Genomic DNA, 14,633 nt, shown 5'->3' on the forward strand with positions numbered 1-14,633 from the left:
ATCTCACTTTTATTGGCAACTGTGTGGTCGGCGTACGCAACAGGAAGACCGCGATAATCGGTTTATGAAGGAGTGTGGGATTGATGCTCCATATATGCAATGCTTTCCTCCTGAGCGAGAGGCGACAAAAGGATGACAAATGGTGGCGAAGATGGAGGGAAGTGATGCAGTGGAGCTGCACAGATAGGTGTTGGGACAGTGAGAGTTGGCGGGCGGGGGGAAGCGATGGCACTTGCTTATTTCATCCGCTCCTTTAACTCCAGTCGCCACAGCAACATGCCTGGAGGGCACTCAAGAGAGGCATCTTCGCCGACAAAAACAACAGAGAGGCGCAGACTGAGTGCGAGCAAACGGGAGGCAAAGTAGTCACACTAAAATAAACGAGAGCTGCAAAAAGTGGGAGCCAACTAAGCCTGACACGACCACGACAATCAAAGAACTTTGTTGGGGTTTTATGTGAGAGATGAACATGAAGGAAAGGATGGATTGATTTTACAATATTTTACCAACTGCGATGTGAAAGTGTGGCGATTTATATTGAGTTCATCTCACTCAAATTTTGTAGAACCAGGTTTTTTGTTTTGTTATTACAGCTGTGAGTTTTACAATTATGTCTAACAGCTTTGCATGTCTGGAGAATAATATTGTTGGTGATTCTTTACAAAACAGCTCAAACTCAGTTGGGTTGAATGGAGACCATTTGAATTCTTTCTTCAGATTCTCCTCTGGTTTTAGGTCTGTACTTTGACTTGGCCGTTCTAACACACAAATGGTTTGTGCAAAAACATTTCCATTGTAACTCTGGAACTCCCTGATGTTTTTCAGCCTCTAACAGGTTTTCCATTAACTCTGACCAGCTTCCCTGTCCCTTCTGAAGATACCCACAGCATGATGCTACCACCACCATGTTTCACAGTGTGAATGGTGTATTTGGGGTCATTTTTCAGCCACACAATCTGTTTTGTTGATGGCTCAAAAATATTAACCTATGTTCTTCTTTGTCCAGAGCCTCTTTCTCCACATTTTCTGTAATTAGGTGACTTCTAAAGTAATCTAAATAGTTTCATATTATTGTCACAGCATCAGTTACTGTAAGTTTTCTTGCAACATAAATATAAAAAGTATGTTTTCCAGAAGAATCGTGCGTAATAAAGAATACTGTTCTGACTCACTCCTCTAAAGTTTAACCAACAGTGTCCAGATTTATGGGTGTGAATGTCACTTGCATGCCCTTGAAAAATGTCATAAGATACAGAATTAGCAGAGTTAATCAAACCAAGACTAATGTTTCACATTTGAAATTAACAGAGCTGTTAATATGGCGGGTCGCCATTAGGATCGATAGAGTGGTTAAACTACCAGCGGCAAAATGAAGCAGGTTAATTAAAGGCTCCAAATGTTCAAACCCGCTCCCAGTGCAAATTCTGCTATTAAACACACACAGACACGCAGGTACACACATGTAATCATGGAAACACATTTGGTATCACTTCACATCCAATGGCTTCCTGCAAACAGCGTTAATTTCCCCAAATATTAATCTGAAATTAATCCCGACTCACCTCAAACATCAACTTTGATTTTATTTCCTTCTAATTTGGTTGTTTATATCTCTCAACACATTATGAAAGTTATTAAGAAGAAGAAATCCATGCTGCAGCTCCAAATGTTTTCAGCAAATCCTTTCAGTTGCATCCAATAGTGTTTTCTGCAGTGAGAGGAAGAATCTACAGGCAAATTCAAAGCAAACAGGTTTGGAGAATCCCTGAGGATAACTGGAGAGTTTCATCACAACTGCAAACCTTTAAATAAATACATAAGCATCTATTTATTTATTTGCCCAAATAAATGGGTCAGCAGTATTGTACAGCTACAGTGCAAAGGTAACAATATTTGTCTTCTCTACCTAAAAAATCTTAAAAGCAAATATTTACGTTTCTGCACATTCAGACAGGTCTGCTCTACTTCTGAACTAAAAACAATCCCAATTAATTGCACAATTGCCCTGCGTAACTCATGATTAATTACAGATTTTTAAAAAACATATTTGATGTACCTCAACTGAATTGGGGTGGACTAGTTATTATCAGAGGTGTGACCAAGTCACTGTGTTGCAAGTCTCAAGTAAGTCTCAAGTCTTTGTCCTCAAGTCCGAGTCAAGTCTCAAGTAAAGACAGGCAAAAGTCGAGTCAAGTCTCAAGTCAGGAACCTTTAATTTCAAGTCATTTCGAGTCGTTTTTATTTTATTTTTATAATTTGCAATTATACATAAAATTCAAATAATAGACCATTTGTTCGTTTTAAAATATGTATTTATCTCAAATGATAGAACATGTGTAGCTGAACACAAAGTATAAAAAACATTTTTAAATTGGACCACTTTATTGCCCAGTTCTGTTAAACTTGATATTCAATAAAAAAGACGAAAATGCTGACATTTCCACAGCACAATACAAAGAACCATAACAGCAGTTTTTTCCTCTTTTCTCTGACCTGTCAAAACAATATATTGTCAATATAATTTCCCAACGTAGATGTCTTCAAATACACCAACCATCCTTAGATGATACTAGACCCGGCTCATCATCATGATGGGACAGAGAGACTCTGTTCCCTGTGTTCAGGTCCAGAATCTGCTTTCTGTTCCGGAGCCCCGCTCACTATCCACCGGCTTCCTGAGCTAACACGGTGCACATTATTTGTGGAGGCATTTGAAGGACCGGATTTATGGTAAATAATCACCAATTTAACCCGGAGTACACATGGTAACACGAAATTAGCTAAAGTCAACTATCTTACAGCAAAAGAAAAGAGCCACCTACCGATCTTTGTGAAGCTTCAAATGCCGGACAAAGTTGGACGTCGTGGCATCTCCATCCGATATTCTCTTCTTGCATGTTTTACAAGTTGCACTTCGTTTTTTAGTCGAAAGTTCATAACCTACGTAGCCAAAAGAAATTACTCGCGGAAGCATATTCGAGCGGTTATTTCGTATTTCGTTCCCTGAACTCTGCAGCTTTGCCGCGTTTTTTTAAACGTCCAAATCCTGTTAATTTGATTGGTTGTGCTGCAGCTACGTACACATACATACATAAACAGAGAGGAAAACCATAGTGACGGTCTGCGCATATTGATACGGAATGAGTGACATTAATTAATGACGCCACTTTATAAATAATGTGTTTTAAATTTTAAGACTTTGAGTAAAAAATATCAAGTCTTTTCAAGTTAACAGCTTCAAGTCGAGTCAAGTCCCAAGTCAATGGCATGAAAGTCAAAGTCAAGTCCGAGTCTTTGAGCATTTTTTCAAGTCAAGTCTCAAGTCGTGATTTTAACGACTCGAGTCTGACTCGAGTCCAAGTCATGTGACTCGAGTCCCCACCTCTGGTTATTATCCACCCCAAACATGACGAATATTAGCAAGAATATTCTACAGAAAACTCTTATAAAGTGACCCCATTCTCTGAAGCTGTCAGGATTTGAGTTTATTTTGAGTTTCTGTGTCTAAGTCTCCGTGTTGTCCTGTCTCCCCTTGATTGTTCCCAGGTGTGTCTCGTTCCCTGATTACCTCCCATGTATTTAATGTCACCTGTGTCTCTACGTGTTTGTCGGGTCCTTGTCGATTCAGTCGTCTGTTCGTCATTTCCGTCCAGCTGTCTGTTACAACCCCCCACAAGACCAATAAGGGTCAAGTCTGGTACTGGGTGTAACACAAAAAGAAGGCAACCTAAACAGTTGGTGTCGGTACCAAAAATATAGTTTAATTTACAGTTCAAGTAAAATGTTACTCACAGTAGACAGCAAGCACAGGGAAGCTTTAAACTTCAGGGTCTCCAAGGCCAAAACAACAAACATAACATCCCACTCTTAACTGTAAAATAGAAACACTTTCTAGAAGAGAACTGAAAAAGAAAGTACAATACCTGAACTCCCTGACTAACCAAAAACAGGAGAAAACAGTTAAACAAAATGGCAGAGAACTAGTGATGTTACGTGATGTGCCGAGGCTTCGAGGCGTGTGTCGAGTAATGGAGGGGGCGTTTCCGTAAAGCGCGTATCGAAGCTCGCTTCATTTAGGGGAGGAGCCGAAAACGATGACGTCCGAAGCCTCGCTGCCTGGCTGTACCACGTGACTGCTTCGGGAAGTGGCTCAGAGTTTGGCGCGGGGTTTGACAGCTTTAGAAACCCCACAGGCTCCATTCAAAATGTGGGTTGTTGTAGGCAAGTTGCGGTCAGTTGAGAGAGTAGATAGAGTTTTGATAGTTTGGATAGTGGTTATTTAGTTTGAGACAGTTAGTTTGGTGTTTGGAGAGTTTAGGACAGACAGATAGATAGATAGATAGATAGATAGATAGATAGATAGATAGATAGATAGATAGATAGATAGATAGATAGACAGATAGATAGATAGATTTAGGAGCGCAAGGACAGGATAGGAGTAGGATGGAGCCGGCGAGAAAGAGGAGGATTTCCCCTATGTGGGAACATTTTGATTTGATAAGCCCTAACAAGGTAAGGTGAACTGAACATTTGCAGATGCATTACGTTTGCTTATGAGGAACTGTATTTTTCACTGTTTCTTATTTTCTGTAAAGGTGAGGTGTTTATTGTGCTCCAAGGAGTTGGGGTACAATAATAACACCTCATCCATGTAGTGTCAAAAAAGAGAAATCGTTTGAAACCAAAAACTGTGGAGAAATTGTTGTTTCTTAATAAAAATGCATGAAATCATCCAAGTTACACAAGCATTAGCCTATTCACCACCCCCTCCCTAGTTCCACAAGCACTTTCACTGTCCTCTGCCTGATTAAGCCCAGGCCATTTTTCTAGAGTCACAGAAAAACATTATTACACAACATGCCATATCACATGACACTACTATTTTGGGAATAATTACACACAGAGGATACATTCAAACAATATTTTATTATACACATATGTGTATACATAATTTATGTAGACAAATGATTTCGTTCTACACCTTTTGTGAAGTCATTCCCAAGAGCCATAATAGACAAAAATTCAATGCATCACACGTGTTAAGATACAGCTGGCTGTGATTATACACCTGGCCAGTAGGTGGTTTCGTGTGCACATGAAGCTTCAAGAAATGAACCCTTTCTCGAACCAGTTGGCTCAAGTGGTTCAATGCCTCATGAGGCTTCATCTCACCATCACTACAGAGAACCCCTACCAGCTTCCACTGTGAATAGAAACAAAACTTAAGTTAAAGCTTCACAAGAATGCTCACAGCAAAACCATACAAAGTCTCCACAAACAATCAGCTCACTGACAAGATCACATCAGATCAAGGCCCAAGGAAAAAGGGATCTGACAGCTCCGGTTGAAGCTCTTTATGGGGTGGCTGACGAGCTCCAACACATTGCACCTGTGGCAGCCAGGTAAAGCTGAAACACAAAGAAAGAGCTCTCTCATGAAGAGAGCCCCTAGAGGTCAGTGACCGTAACAATGTCCATCCGTATACCCTGTTGCTACCAGTGCTGAGTCTCTGCCTTCCGCTCTGCTGTGCTGCCAGGATTTTGGTCTGTTTGGATCTGTTTGTACCGAATTCATCATTAAGCATCTTCTTCTCACTTCTACCAGGGTCAACTGCGTTTCCCTCACCGTCTTCCACCGCCCCATTTCATGACATAAACTTTTGCCAGAAGCACTCTTATGCACAAACTTTCACGCAAGACAATTGTGTTTTAATGTCATGGAGAAAACGACGATAGATTTTCAGTTGGATTACAACAAGGAAACAAATAGAGCACAACAAATGAAATCTGACATTTGGAAATGTAACGCAGAACTCATTTTATAAAGAGCTGTTAAAATAAGACTTATTATTGTGCTGCTCTTACATATATTGTTTGATGCAAAACAACAAAAAGTTCAAACTTTACAGAGAAAAGTGACCCGTATCAACAGGCAGCCTGAAGAGCAGCATGAAAAATATCAAGAAATCATGACTTTTTCTCCCTCTAAAATGTGATATTTGCTCTTTAAAGCTGCGTCCTAAAGCCACTGTTTCAGCAGCATGAGGATGATTGATAAGACAAACTAAATCTTTGAAAGAGACTTTCTGAGTGTGCTGACTGACTTCAGCACAAAAACACTTATTTGGAAGCAACGTGAATATGATAAGCATCGTGGCATTCTTTGGTTTCCATTTGAATCCACTAAAAAAGCTTAACTTTTAACCAGCATCATGTTGTTTTTTATCCACTTAATTTGCCACCAGCTTCTGTATCAATTATGTTCTTTTTCTTCTGACAGTTGACAAGCATTTGAACAGCATGCCAATGTGTAAATACAGCATAATGATTAAACCTTGGATAATGAGCCAGAGAGGATTTTAGTCTTAAATTCTCTTCTTTCAGTTTAATCCCAAAGTAAACAGCAGTGGATGAGGCCTGTTCTGCATTTTAAAGATATTTTTTTGTTGCCATGAAAGGATTCCCCCCCCCCCTGATATATCAAAAGGAGAGAGGCTGTAATTATTATGTTTGTCTACATGTGCTAAATCTGGTCGAGCCTCAAAATTACCAGAAGTTATTAGGGAAGCATATTTTGCTTTGTTTTTTTTTATGTTTTTCTGCACTGGAGTGATAATAAGAGAAGAGAAGTGCATACATTCACAGAATGTAAAAAAGTTACGGGTGTCACAGCAACACAAGCACAAAATGTGCACTATTCTAAGTCTTAAAACCACATTGTTCACATTTGAGTAATTTGGAGTTAATCCTGTTCTGGTTGCAGGTCACATTCTTAGTGGACGTGTTTTAAATGAATGGATTGTAATCAATAAAATCACCAATTTATTAAAATGTGATTAAACTCCCTGTAGGTGCAGGCATATTTTCAAATGTGAAATATTCAGCATGGCCTGTTTGTCCTGCACGTTCTTCTTCAATTTGAAATTCAAATAATGTTGTTTGCTTCGTTTAACCTGAATTTCTTGCTTAATTTGCGTTTGCTTCTATAGTTGGACTAGGTGCCTTTACGTGCATCAGATTTATGTGAGGTATGTGTTACACTTTGCACATTCAGCCAAGATTTCACATACACATAGATATCCCTTTGTGCAGCCCATCCGTACCCAGTAAGTGTGAAATTCTGGCAAAGAGAGTCGGTACAGTTCGGGCTTGATATTCAGAAAAGCAGAACTTTCTTAAAAATACTTTGACAAAATAGTTTACCCTTAACAGAAATATCTCTTCTGTTAAACCTAATCTACCTAAAGTTTTTCTTAGTTTTTCTGTTAAGAAGCTAAAGTCTCCTATAAAAGTGTTGCAATCCTGAGTGTAAAATAAAAATGGTTAGATTTAATAGAGCAAATGTCTGGTTAATAACAGCCTGACCAAATTCATCTGTGAAAAATCAAAGAGAAACAGAAGAGAAGCACCGAGCCGGGGGTACTTTCTCTGCTAAAGACTAATCAGAGCAATTGGCAGCAATAGCTTCTTTATAAAAGACGCAGCTAAACAACAGTATGGAGAGTTGATGACAGCAATAGCTCAATTATTGGGTTTATCCAAGCACTGGATCTGGAGCGAGAAAGTAAAATAAAGCAGAGTAGACAAAGTTAGTGGAAGCCAAATGTCTTTGTCCAAAAATAACAGGAGTACTTTCAATGGGGAAGAAGAAAAACGCTTCAGGTGTTGGCTTCATTGTTTCAATTGTTGTTTTGTTATTATGTCTGTTTTATTTGGTTTGGTGTACAGTATTCTGGCCAGCAGTGTTGTTTCATGTAAATCAATCAATCAAACCTTTTTATTCAGACAAATCTGGTCCATAATAAACAAAAACAGACAGAACAACAACAAAAAGACAATAAAAACAAAATATAAACTTAAGGCGCCACAAACTAGAGAAAAACCTCCGTGTTCTTTATAAATAAGGGCTTCAATAAATACAAATTTTATTGTATTGTATTTCTATCAAATTATGTTAATGATTATCCTTTTTGTTAATATATATTTAAATATGGAAATCCTGAGTGTGACATCACTGAACATGGTCACTGGGTACAGCAAAGACAGAATGGCTCAAATGCCAATACTAATTGATTAGCGATGCAGCGCAGACGTTTATCATTCTTGTTTGTTAAACGAATCACCAAAGAAAAAAAATTAAATAAAATCTCCTTTTCATTTTAAATTCAAGCACTGGCTGTAATTTCTACCTCTGTTCAGACTGGGAAGACTTTACAGACAGAGCTTTTACAAATCACTCTGGTGGAGAAACTGAATTTGTGCAAAATATATGCTTTTCCTTGTAGGAAAATTATTATTATTCTTTTACAGACAGCCCATGCACACACAGTGCATGAGATGAGGGGGCGTGGCGGATGAGTGGACGGACATGTGCGCGCCTCTCTGCCATCAGAGGGCGGGTTTGTGTCGTTGTGTGCGCAGCGTGCGGCTGCTGCTGCGGCTTCTAGTGAGAGAAGTGGCAGGTACCCCAAAATACCTCCCAGCAAAGATCCAGTGGCTCGGATGTGACTTTAACAGCTGACTAACCTACAATAAACTCCGATATATGTGAATTTGGCGGCTTGTTTCGCCCTTTCACCAGCTATTTTAAATGATAGCCGAGCTTGGAAACAATAGGACAGACTTAAAAGTACGCAGAATTGGCTCAAAGTAAAGATGCCTGAGCGGGTTCTCTCGTCGCGATGGGGCTTGAATTGAGGAACACGTATCCCGAAAGAAGTCGCTGAAGTTGAAGACGCGCTCTCTTGATGACCGCTGGGATGTTGTGAACGACGCGTCGTTTGGGACAGAAGGAGCCAAAAAAAAAAAAAAAAAAAGAAGGAAAGAGAGGGAACCATTCAGGGTTGGACCAGCACCCGGAGGGATTATGGCTCTCGTAACGTTTTCTCTCAGCCTCGTCACCCTGGTGCTTACAAACTTGCACCTTTCGAGAGCCAGCAGCCGTCATGCGGTGTATTGGAACAGCTCGAACCTGCAGTGAGTAGCTCTCTATGCGGCTCTGAACGCGGCTTTGTTTGCTGGTGCGCACCTGTGCTGCGAACTGTGTGCAAGATTGTGGTTGATGCGTTTTATGACAATAAAATGAAGCTAAACAAAAGAAAAACGCAACATCTATTTTAATCTTTTAATGAAAAGTTTTACTGTTATCAATTACAACACATTTGAGCTGTGTGTACTTTCCAAACATACAGATTCACCACACTTCATGCAGTTGAAAATAGGAAATAAACAGATTTATTATACAGAGCGATCTAGTCAAAGTCTTTATTTCTGTTCATTTTGTGGATTAAGCAATTCGAACCAAGACTGTACATTTCTCAGGAAAATACAAAGTAGAAAATTAATAACAGTAATATTTGCATCTGTTTACACAATGACTGGGGAGAGACACTGTTGAGTTGATTGACACCCTCAACAGGAGGATCACTGAGTAGGACTTAAAACTAGACATGAGGCCACATGTTGCAGAACAAACCAAGTCCGAATAGATCTGCAAACAACAATAGGTGATGCATTTCCTAATATTTCGTCTTTGACAGACAAAGCAGACAAATATCAGGACCCACTTCTGGAACATCATTAACAGCTTTACTAAAAACTATGGGGCCTGAAATTGTTCCTTGAGGTATTTGTGTGTTACTTTTGTAAGCAAACGAACCAATGTCATCAAGGTTTGGGAATGGATTTGAGAAGGAAAATGACAAACTTGATTTAGCTCCACATCTCACTCCAATCAAACCATGCCTTGATGCTCTATTAGGTCATAATATAATGCCTGGTATGTATACATAGTGACACTATTGAGAAAGTTTGATGAGGTGTCATGACTTTCATTGTTGGAGTGGTCGTCCTTTCAGAAGCTTTCTGTCTGCATCGTTGACTCATTCAACATGACATGCATGTTCCTTTAGTTGGACTTGTTAACTACTGAAGGCTGCTCAAACTTCCAGGAACTAATCCCTGCCACGCTTTCAGCATGCAGACATAATTCCTGCCCATTGTTGGACTCCAGCAGAAGTCTGGTTGCTTTCCTCAGGTAAGCCCCTGCAGACTATCCAGGCTGCTTACACCTGTATGAAAGCCGTCTTCCTCTGGGTCAGGGATCGATGTGTATTTCTGTTTCTTTGTCTTCTCATTAGCCAACCGTGAATCCATCTTTTTTACCCCCAAAACACACACACACACACACACGCGCGCCTCCATCCATGCTCCATGTCTGTCCATTTGTATTCCCCTCAGATGCTGGCCTCTCCTACATCTCCTCTCTCTATCTCCTACTTGGTTATTTTCTTCCCTCACTTATTTTTCTGAGGTGTCTCACCAGCTTTTCTGTCCTCTTCAATTACCTTTCTTCAGTGTCTCATTATTGTCGCCCCTCAGCATCTGCTCCTGGTCCCTCGTTCATCTCCTGACAGGACGTACGGTCAATGATTGGAATTAGAAACGGTGGAAAACTTGAGACGGTGACTCAAAATTCGAGACGAGTAGAGACAGAAATGGCTATAAAACTTAATCGAAACAGTCAGCGGCGGATGCTGTAGGACTTTCATGAGCTAATTTATGCTAAAGTTTGAATTTAAGATTTATGACTGCAGTAAATCCCATCTGTATGACAGGAATGGTAATAAACCCTGACAAAGTTGCATGTAAGTGCTGTAAAAGCCACAGTTTTTGAGTGCTGTAATCAATATCAGTACTCCCTATCAACCTCAGCGAAGGCTTTTGGCAAATGCTCCGTCTGAAATGATTTTCTCAACATGTAGCTTGCTCATTTGTCAGCTTTCAGTTGACATCTACGCGTTAGGGTGACAAATATGTGCGTATATTATACTCAATATTGCATGTGTGTAAGAGAGAGACAACAGCAGAAGGAAAACGGAGGGAGACAAAATGCAGGTGTTCATCTGCACGTCTGCATGTGCACAAGCTCCTCCTTTCCTCCCACTGAGATACAAATCTCTAAAATAATGCAAAACCTGACCCAGTTTGCAGGTAGCGGAGAAATCCGCCGAGGCTATGGTAAGAATACCGATGGCCGTCAGGCTTCAAAAAAGGCCTTAAAGCTTTCTCCACAGCTCCATCTGAGGCCTCACTCGCTCAGGAAAGGGGGCTCCCTTCGTCATCCAGACCTCGTTACGGAGACAAGCCCAGGAGAGGGAAAGCAAGAAATGAAAGTAGTGATATACAGCCAGAAAGCAGAAGCCTTTAGGGCCAAACTTTGGTTGAAGCTATAATGTTTTACCTGTGAGCGCATCGTTCAGTGCAGACGGTTACAGCACAACTGCGAGAAATGGGATCACTGTAATGGGAAGCTGTTTGCTCAGAAGCCGTGAAAATGTCATTTTCTGATATTTTAGTTATAGGATGTCTTTTTTTTGTGGCTTTTGCAGGTAAACATTTGCTGTCAACCTTGTGATAGCCTTCGCTGAGGTTGATAGGGAGTACTGATGCTGATTACAGCACTCAAAAACTGTACTTTAACAGCATTTACATGCAACTTTGTCTAGGTTTATTACCATTCCTGTCATACAGATGGGATTTACTGCAGTCATAAATTTTAAATACATATTTTAGCATAAATTAGCTCATGGAAGTCCTGCAGCATCCACTGTTGTCTGTTTTAATTAAGTTTTATAGCCATTTCTGTCACCATTCGTCTGGAATTTTGAGTTTCCACCGTTTCTAATTCCAATCATTGACCATGCATCCTGTCATTCTGCAAAAACACAAAATATTACCAAGAATTTTTGTCTCGTTTCTAGTGCAAATCTCTTCAAGCTCTTGAAACAGGACAAAACTTGCTTGCCAGTAACATTTCATCAACATATGCGAGCTTGGTTTAGGCAAATAATTCTGATAAATAAAAAGTAGTCCCACCTGTAGATTATTTCACTTACAAAACTGCCAATGAACTAGTACCTTTTATTAATATTCTAGAAATATTGACTTAAAAAACACTAAAAAGTTATTTGTAAGTTAGTTTTGCCTTATTTCAAATATACTAAGATATTTGGACTAGAAACTGGGTCAAAATACTTAGTAAGACATTATCGAGACACTGAAAGGTTTTTGAAAAGGACAGAAAAGTTTCCAGTCACGTAGCATTGTGTTGGCAGCATCATGCTGTGGGGTTGCTTTTCTCCAACAGTCACGGGGAAGCAGGCCAGATTTGGTCGGACAATGAATGGCGCTAAATCCAGAACAAACCTTGAAGAAAACGTGAGGGTGTAAACGACTTGAGATTGGGGTGAAAGTTCATCTTCCAGCAGCTATTTCCTTCCAGAATCTTTGGCAAGACATGAAAAAGAAGTTTGTAATCCAATCTGATTAACATGTCAGACTCTAGGTGTGAAAAGCTTGTACAGCGATAACTGCAACATAATGTGGGTCTACCAAGCATTGACACAAAGGAACTGAATCTAAATGCCCACCACACACAAAATATTATGCACTATTATCTTTAAAAATAACAAACAAACAAAAAAACAACAACATAGAGTACAGTGTTTTCTGGTTATAGTGTGACAAAATGTGCAAAAAGTTCAAAGGACACAAATGTTTTTCAAAGGCACACTACACGCCTAATATGTTCTGCTAGAGCCAAATTTGAGCAAATTTCTTGCTAGCCTTCCTTGAAAAAAAAGCCTTTCCTTTTGCCATTGATAACCAGCATGCTGTTTGAATTTACACCGCTTTTAGGAAGTCAACAACATCAAACAACTGATTACAGGTTTTTCTGCTGCCTTATACATTTCCAAACAAGATATCTCGATTATTGTAACCCAGAGAAATGCCTCGGAGCTCTTTGATCATCGCCCAAGTCTGTCACTACCACGCTGCCTCCTCCCCCTGCACCCCCCCGACTAGAAAGTGTTGGTCTCAGCTTCTGCTCTCAGCAGTGCGCCCGGCCAACTCGTTACAGATGTCCCTGCTAATGGCTGACTAAGGCAGGAAAAAACACACACACAGGCCATTAAATCATCTCGCTTCTGAGGCAATCTGCCAATTAGAGGGGGAGATGCGAAACATCTTGAGAGAGCGCGGGAGCAGCGGTGCACTGCGGTAGCCTCACCTACTCGCAAACAGTGTCCCCTGCTCCTTCCACTTCCTCCCATCAGGTGCTTGGCCTCTCTGAATACACAGGGGCACGTCTCTGTAATTGGGCACCCCGTGTCAGCATGATGGAAACAGGAGACCGGCCTTCATTTAATCTACTACTCCTTCCATAAGTCACGCAGTGTGCCTACTAATGTTCAGCCGAACACCGAAGCACAAAGGAAATGTGCCACACATCTTGCTAAATTACTATTCCCTTGCCCACTCAGCAACTGGAAGGCGATCTTTTCAGCTATTTGCGGCTGGTCCTGAGTGATTTACAGCTCTGTGTGTTTCATTCTGCACATTATAACCCTGATTTGGACCTGAAATGGTGTCTGTCAGAGCCCCAGCTCGCCTGATGAAAACAACCCAAGTCCTGACACACCATATCTAGTGCTGGAAAATAAATTATCACCTTGACAAATGACTTCCCCTGGAGAGTTTGGAACTTAGGCTTTGTGATCAATGTTTATTGGAGGTGCTGTCTTTCTAAACAGGCTCATTAACTGGCAGGCGGGTATATCTCGGAGGTTTGACCAAGCGGTAGCTGGAGGTGGTTTCCCTTGGGTGAGTGAAAAGCTGATGGCTTACAGAGAAAATCTGAGCTGCAGTGAAGGAAACTTATCAAGATACAACAGGAAGTACGTTCAGTGATTTTGAAGGGTTTGCAAAATGGGCAAATGTTTTATAGCGCATAATGGAAAAGAGTTGGCAAGCTTTCTTTTTTTTTCTTTAGCAGAACATTTATTGAGTTGGATAAAAGGCAGAACAAAGAGCATTTGTATTCTTTTTTTTTTTTCCACATACAGAAGTTGAGTTATTTGGCTGAATGTGCTGGAGCAGCTGTTTTCTGAGGAGATGATACCCGCAGGAGTTGATCTGTGTTAATGTGGACACCGGCTGGGTCAATCATGTGGACCGGCGCTTGGAGACAATAGCTTCAGCCATCCGCTTGCCCCTCATGCCCCGCACGCCTTGGCACAGACGGTACAAGCAGATTTGCAACCTGATTACATGGACGTTTGTCCGTCTGCAGCTCTGTCTCTGGGCTCTCTGCAATTTTGCATACAAATGCATCCTATTTATTGGCATTTTATGTTTTCCTCCGTCTTTGCACAATGGCGGCATCTCAAACAACCAAACAGAAGCTAGCTGTTTCATACAGCTAACTTCTGTTTTTTAGTTTTAACAGATTTATCACGTTTTTTAGTATTAACAGTGAAATCTTAATTGTGATTTTATTTCAGTTTTAATGTAAAAAAACAAAACAACAACCTTAAAGAAAGACATGTAACCGAGCACTTAGGCCAAAGAACATTTCTGAAAAAAATGAAATTATCTGCCAGTGTAGCTAGTGCTTTTTCATCAATATAAGAAATTATTTACTTAAAACAAGCTCCAGTAAATTACTTGTAAGTTAGTTTTGTCTTATTTCAAGAAACTAGGCTAAAACTCCTTGGTAAGATTTAGTGTTTTTGCCGTGTTCCAGAAGTCTTGGTCTTTGTAGATGTTCAGTTTGCGCTTTGTGTTATTTAT

The 14,633-nt window shown here is 40.3% G+C and overlaps 1 protein-coding gene across 1 annotated transcript in view; it reads left to right on the forward strand.

Moving 5' to 3' along the window:
- Window positions 1-8,400: 8,400 nt before the first annotated feature.
- Window positions 8,401-14,633, forward strand: part of LOC102227147 (ephrin-A3-like) — a 91,896-nt gene continuing 85,663 nt past the window's right edge. The window contains exon 1 of the mRNA XM_005796457.2: window positions 8,401-8,975. Within this exon, the coding sequence (XP_005796514.1) occupies window positions 8,866-8,975 (110 nt within the window). The 5' untranslated portion in view covers window positions 8,401-8,865. The remainder of the gene's footprint in view (window positions 8,976-14,633) is intronic.

The sequence above is a fragment of the Xiphophorus maculatus genome, chromosome 13 (genome assembly GCF_002775205.1).
Source record: "Xiphophorus maculatus strain JP 163 A chromosome 13, X_maculatus-5.0-male, whole genome shotgun sequence".
Taxonomy (NCBI): Eukaryota; Metazoa; Chordata; class Actinopteri; order Cyprinodontiformes; family Poeciliidae; genus Xiphophorus; species Xiphophorus maculatus.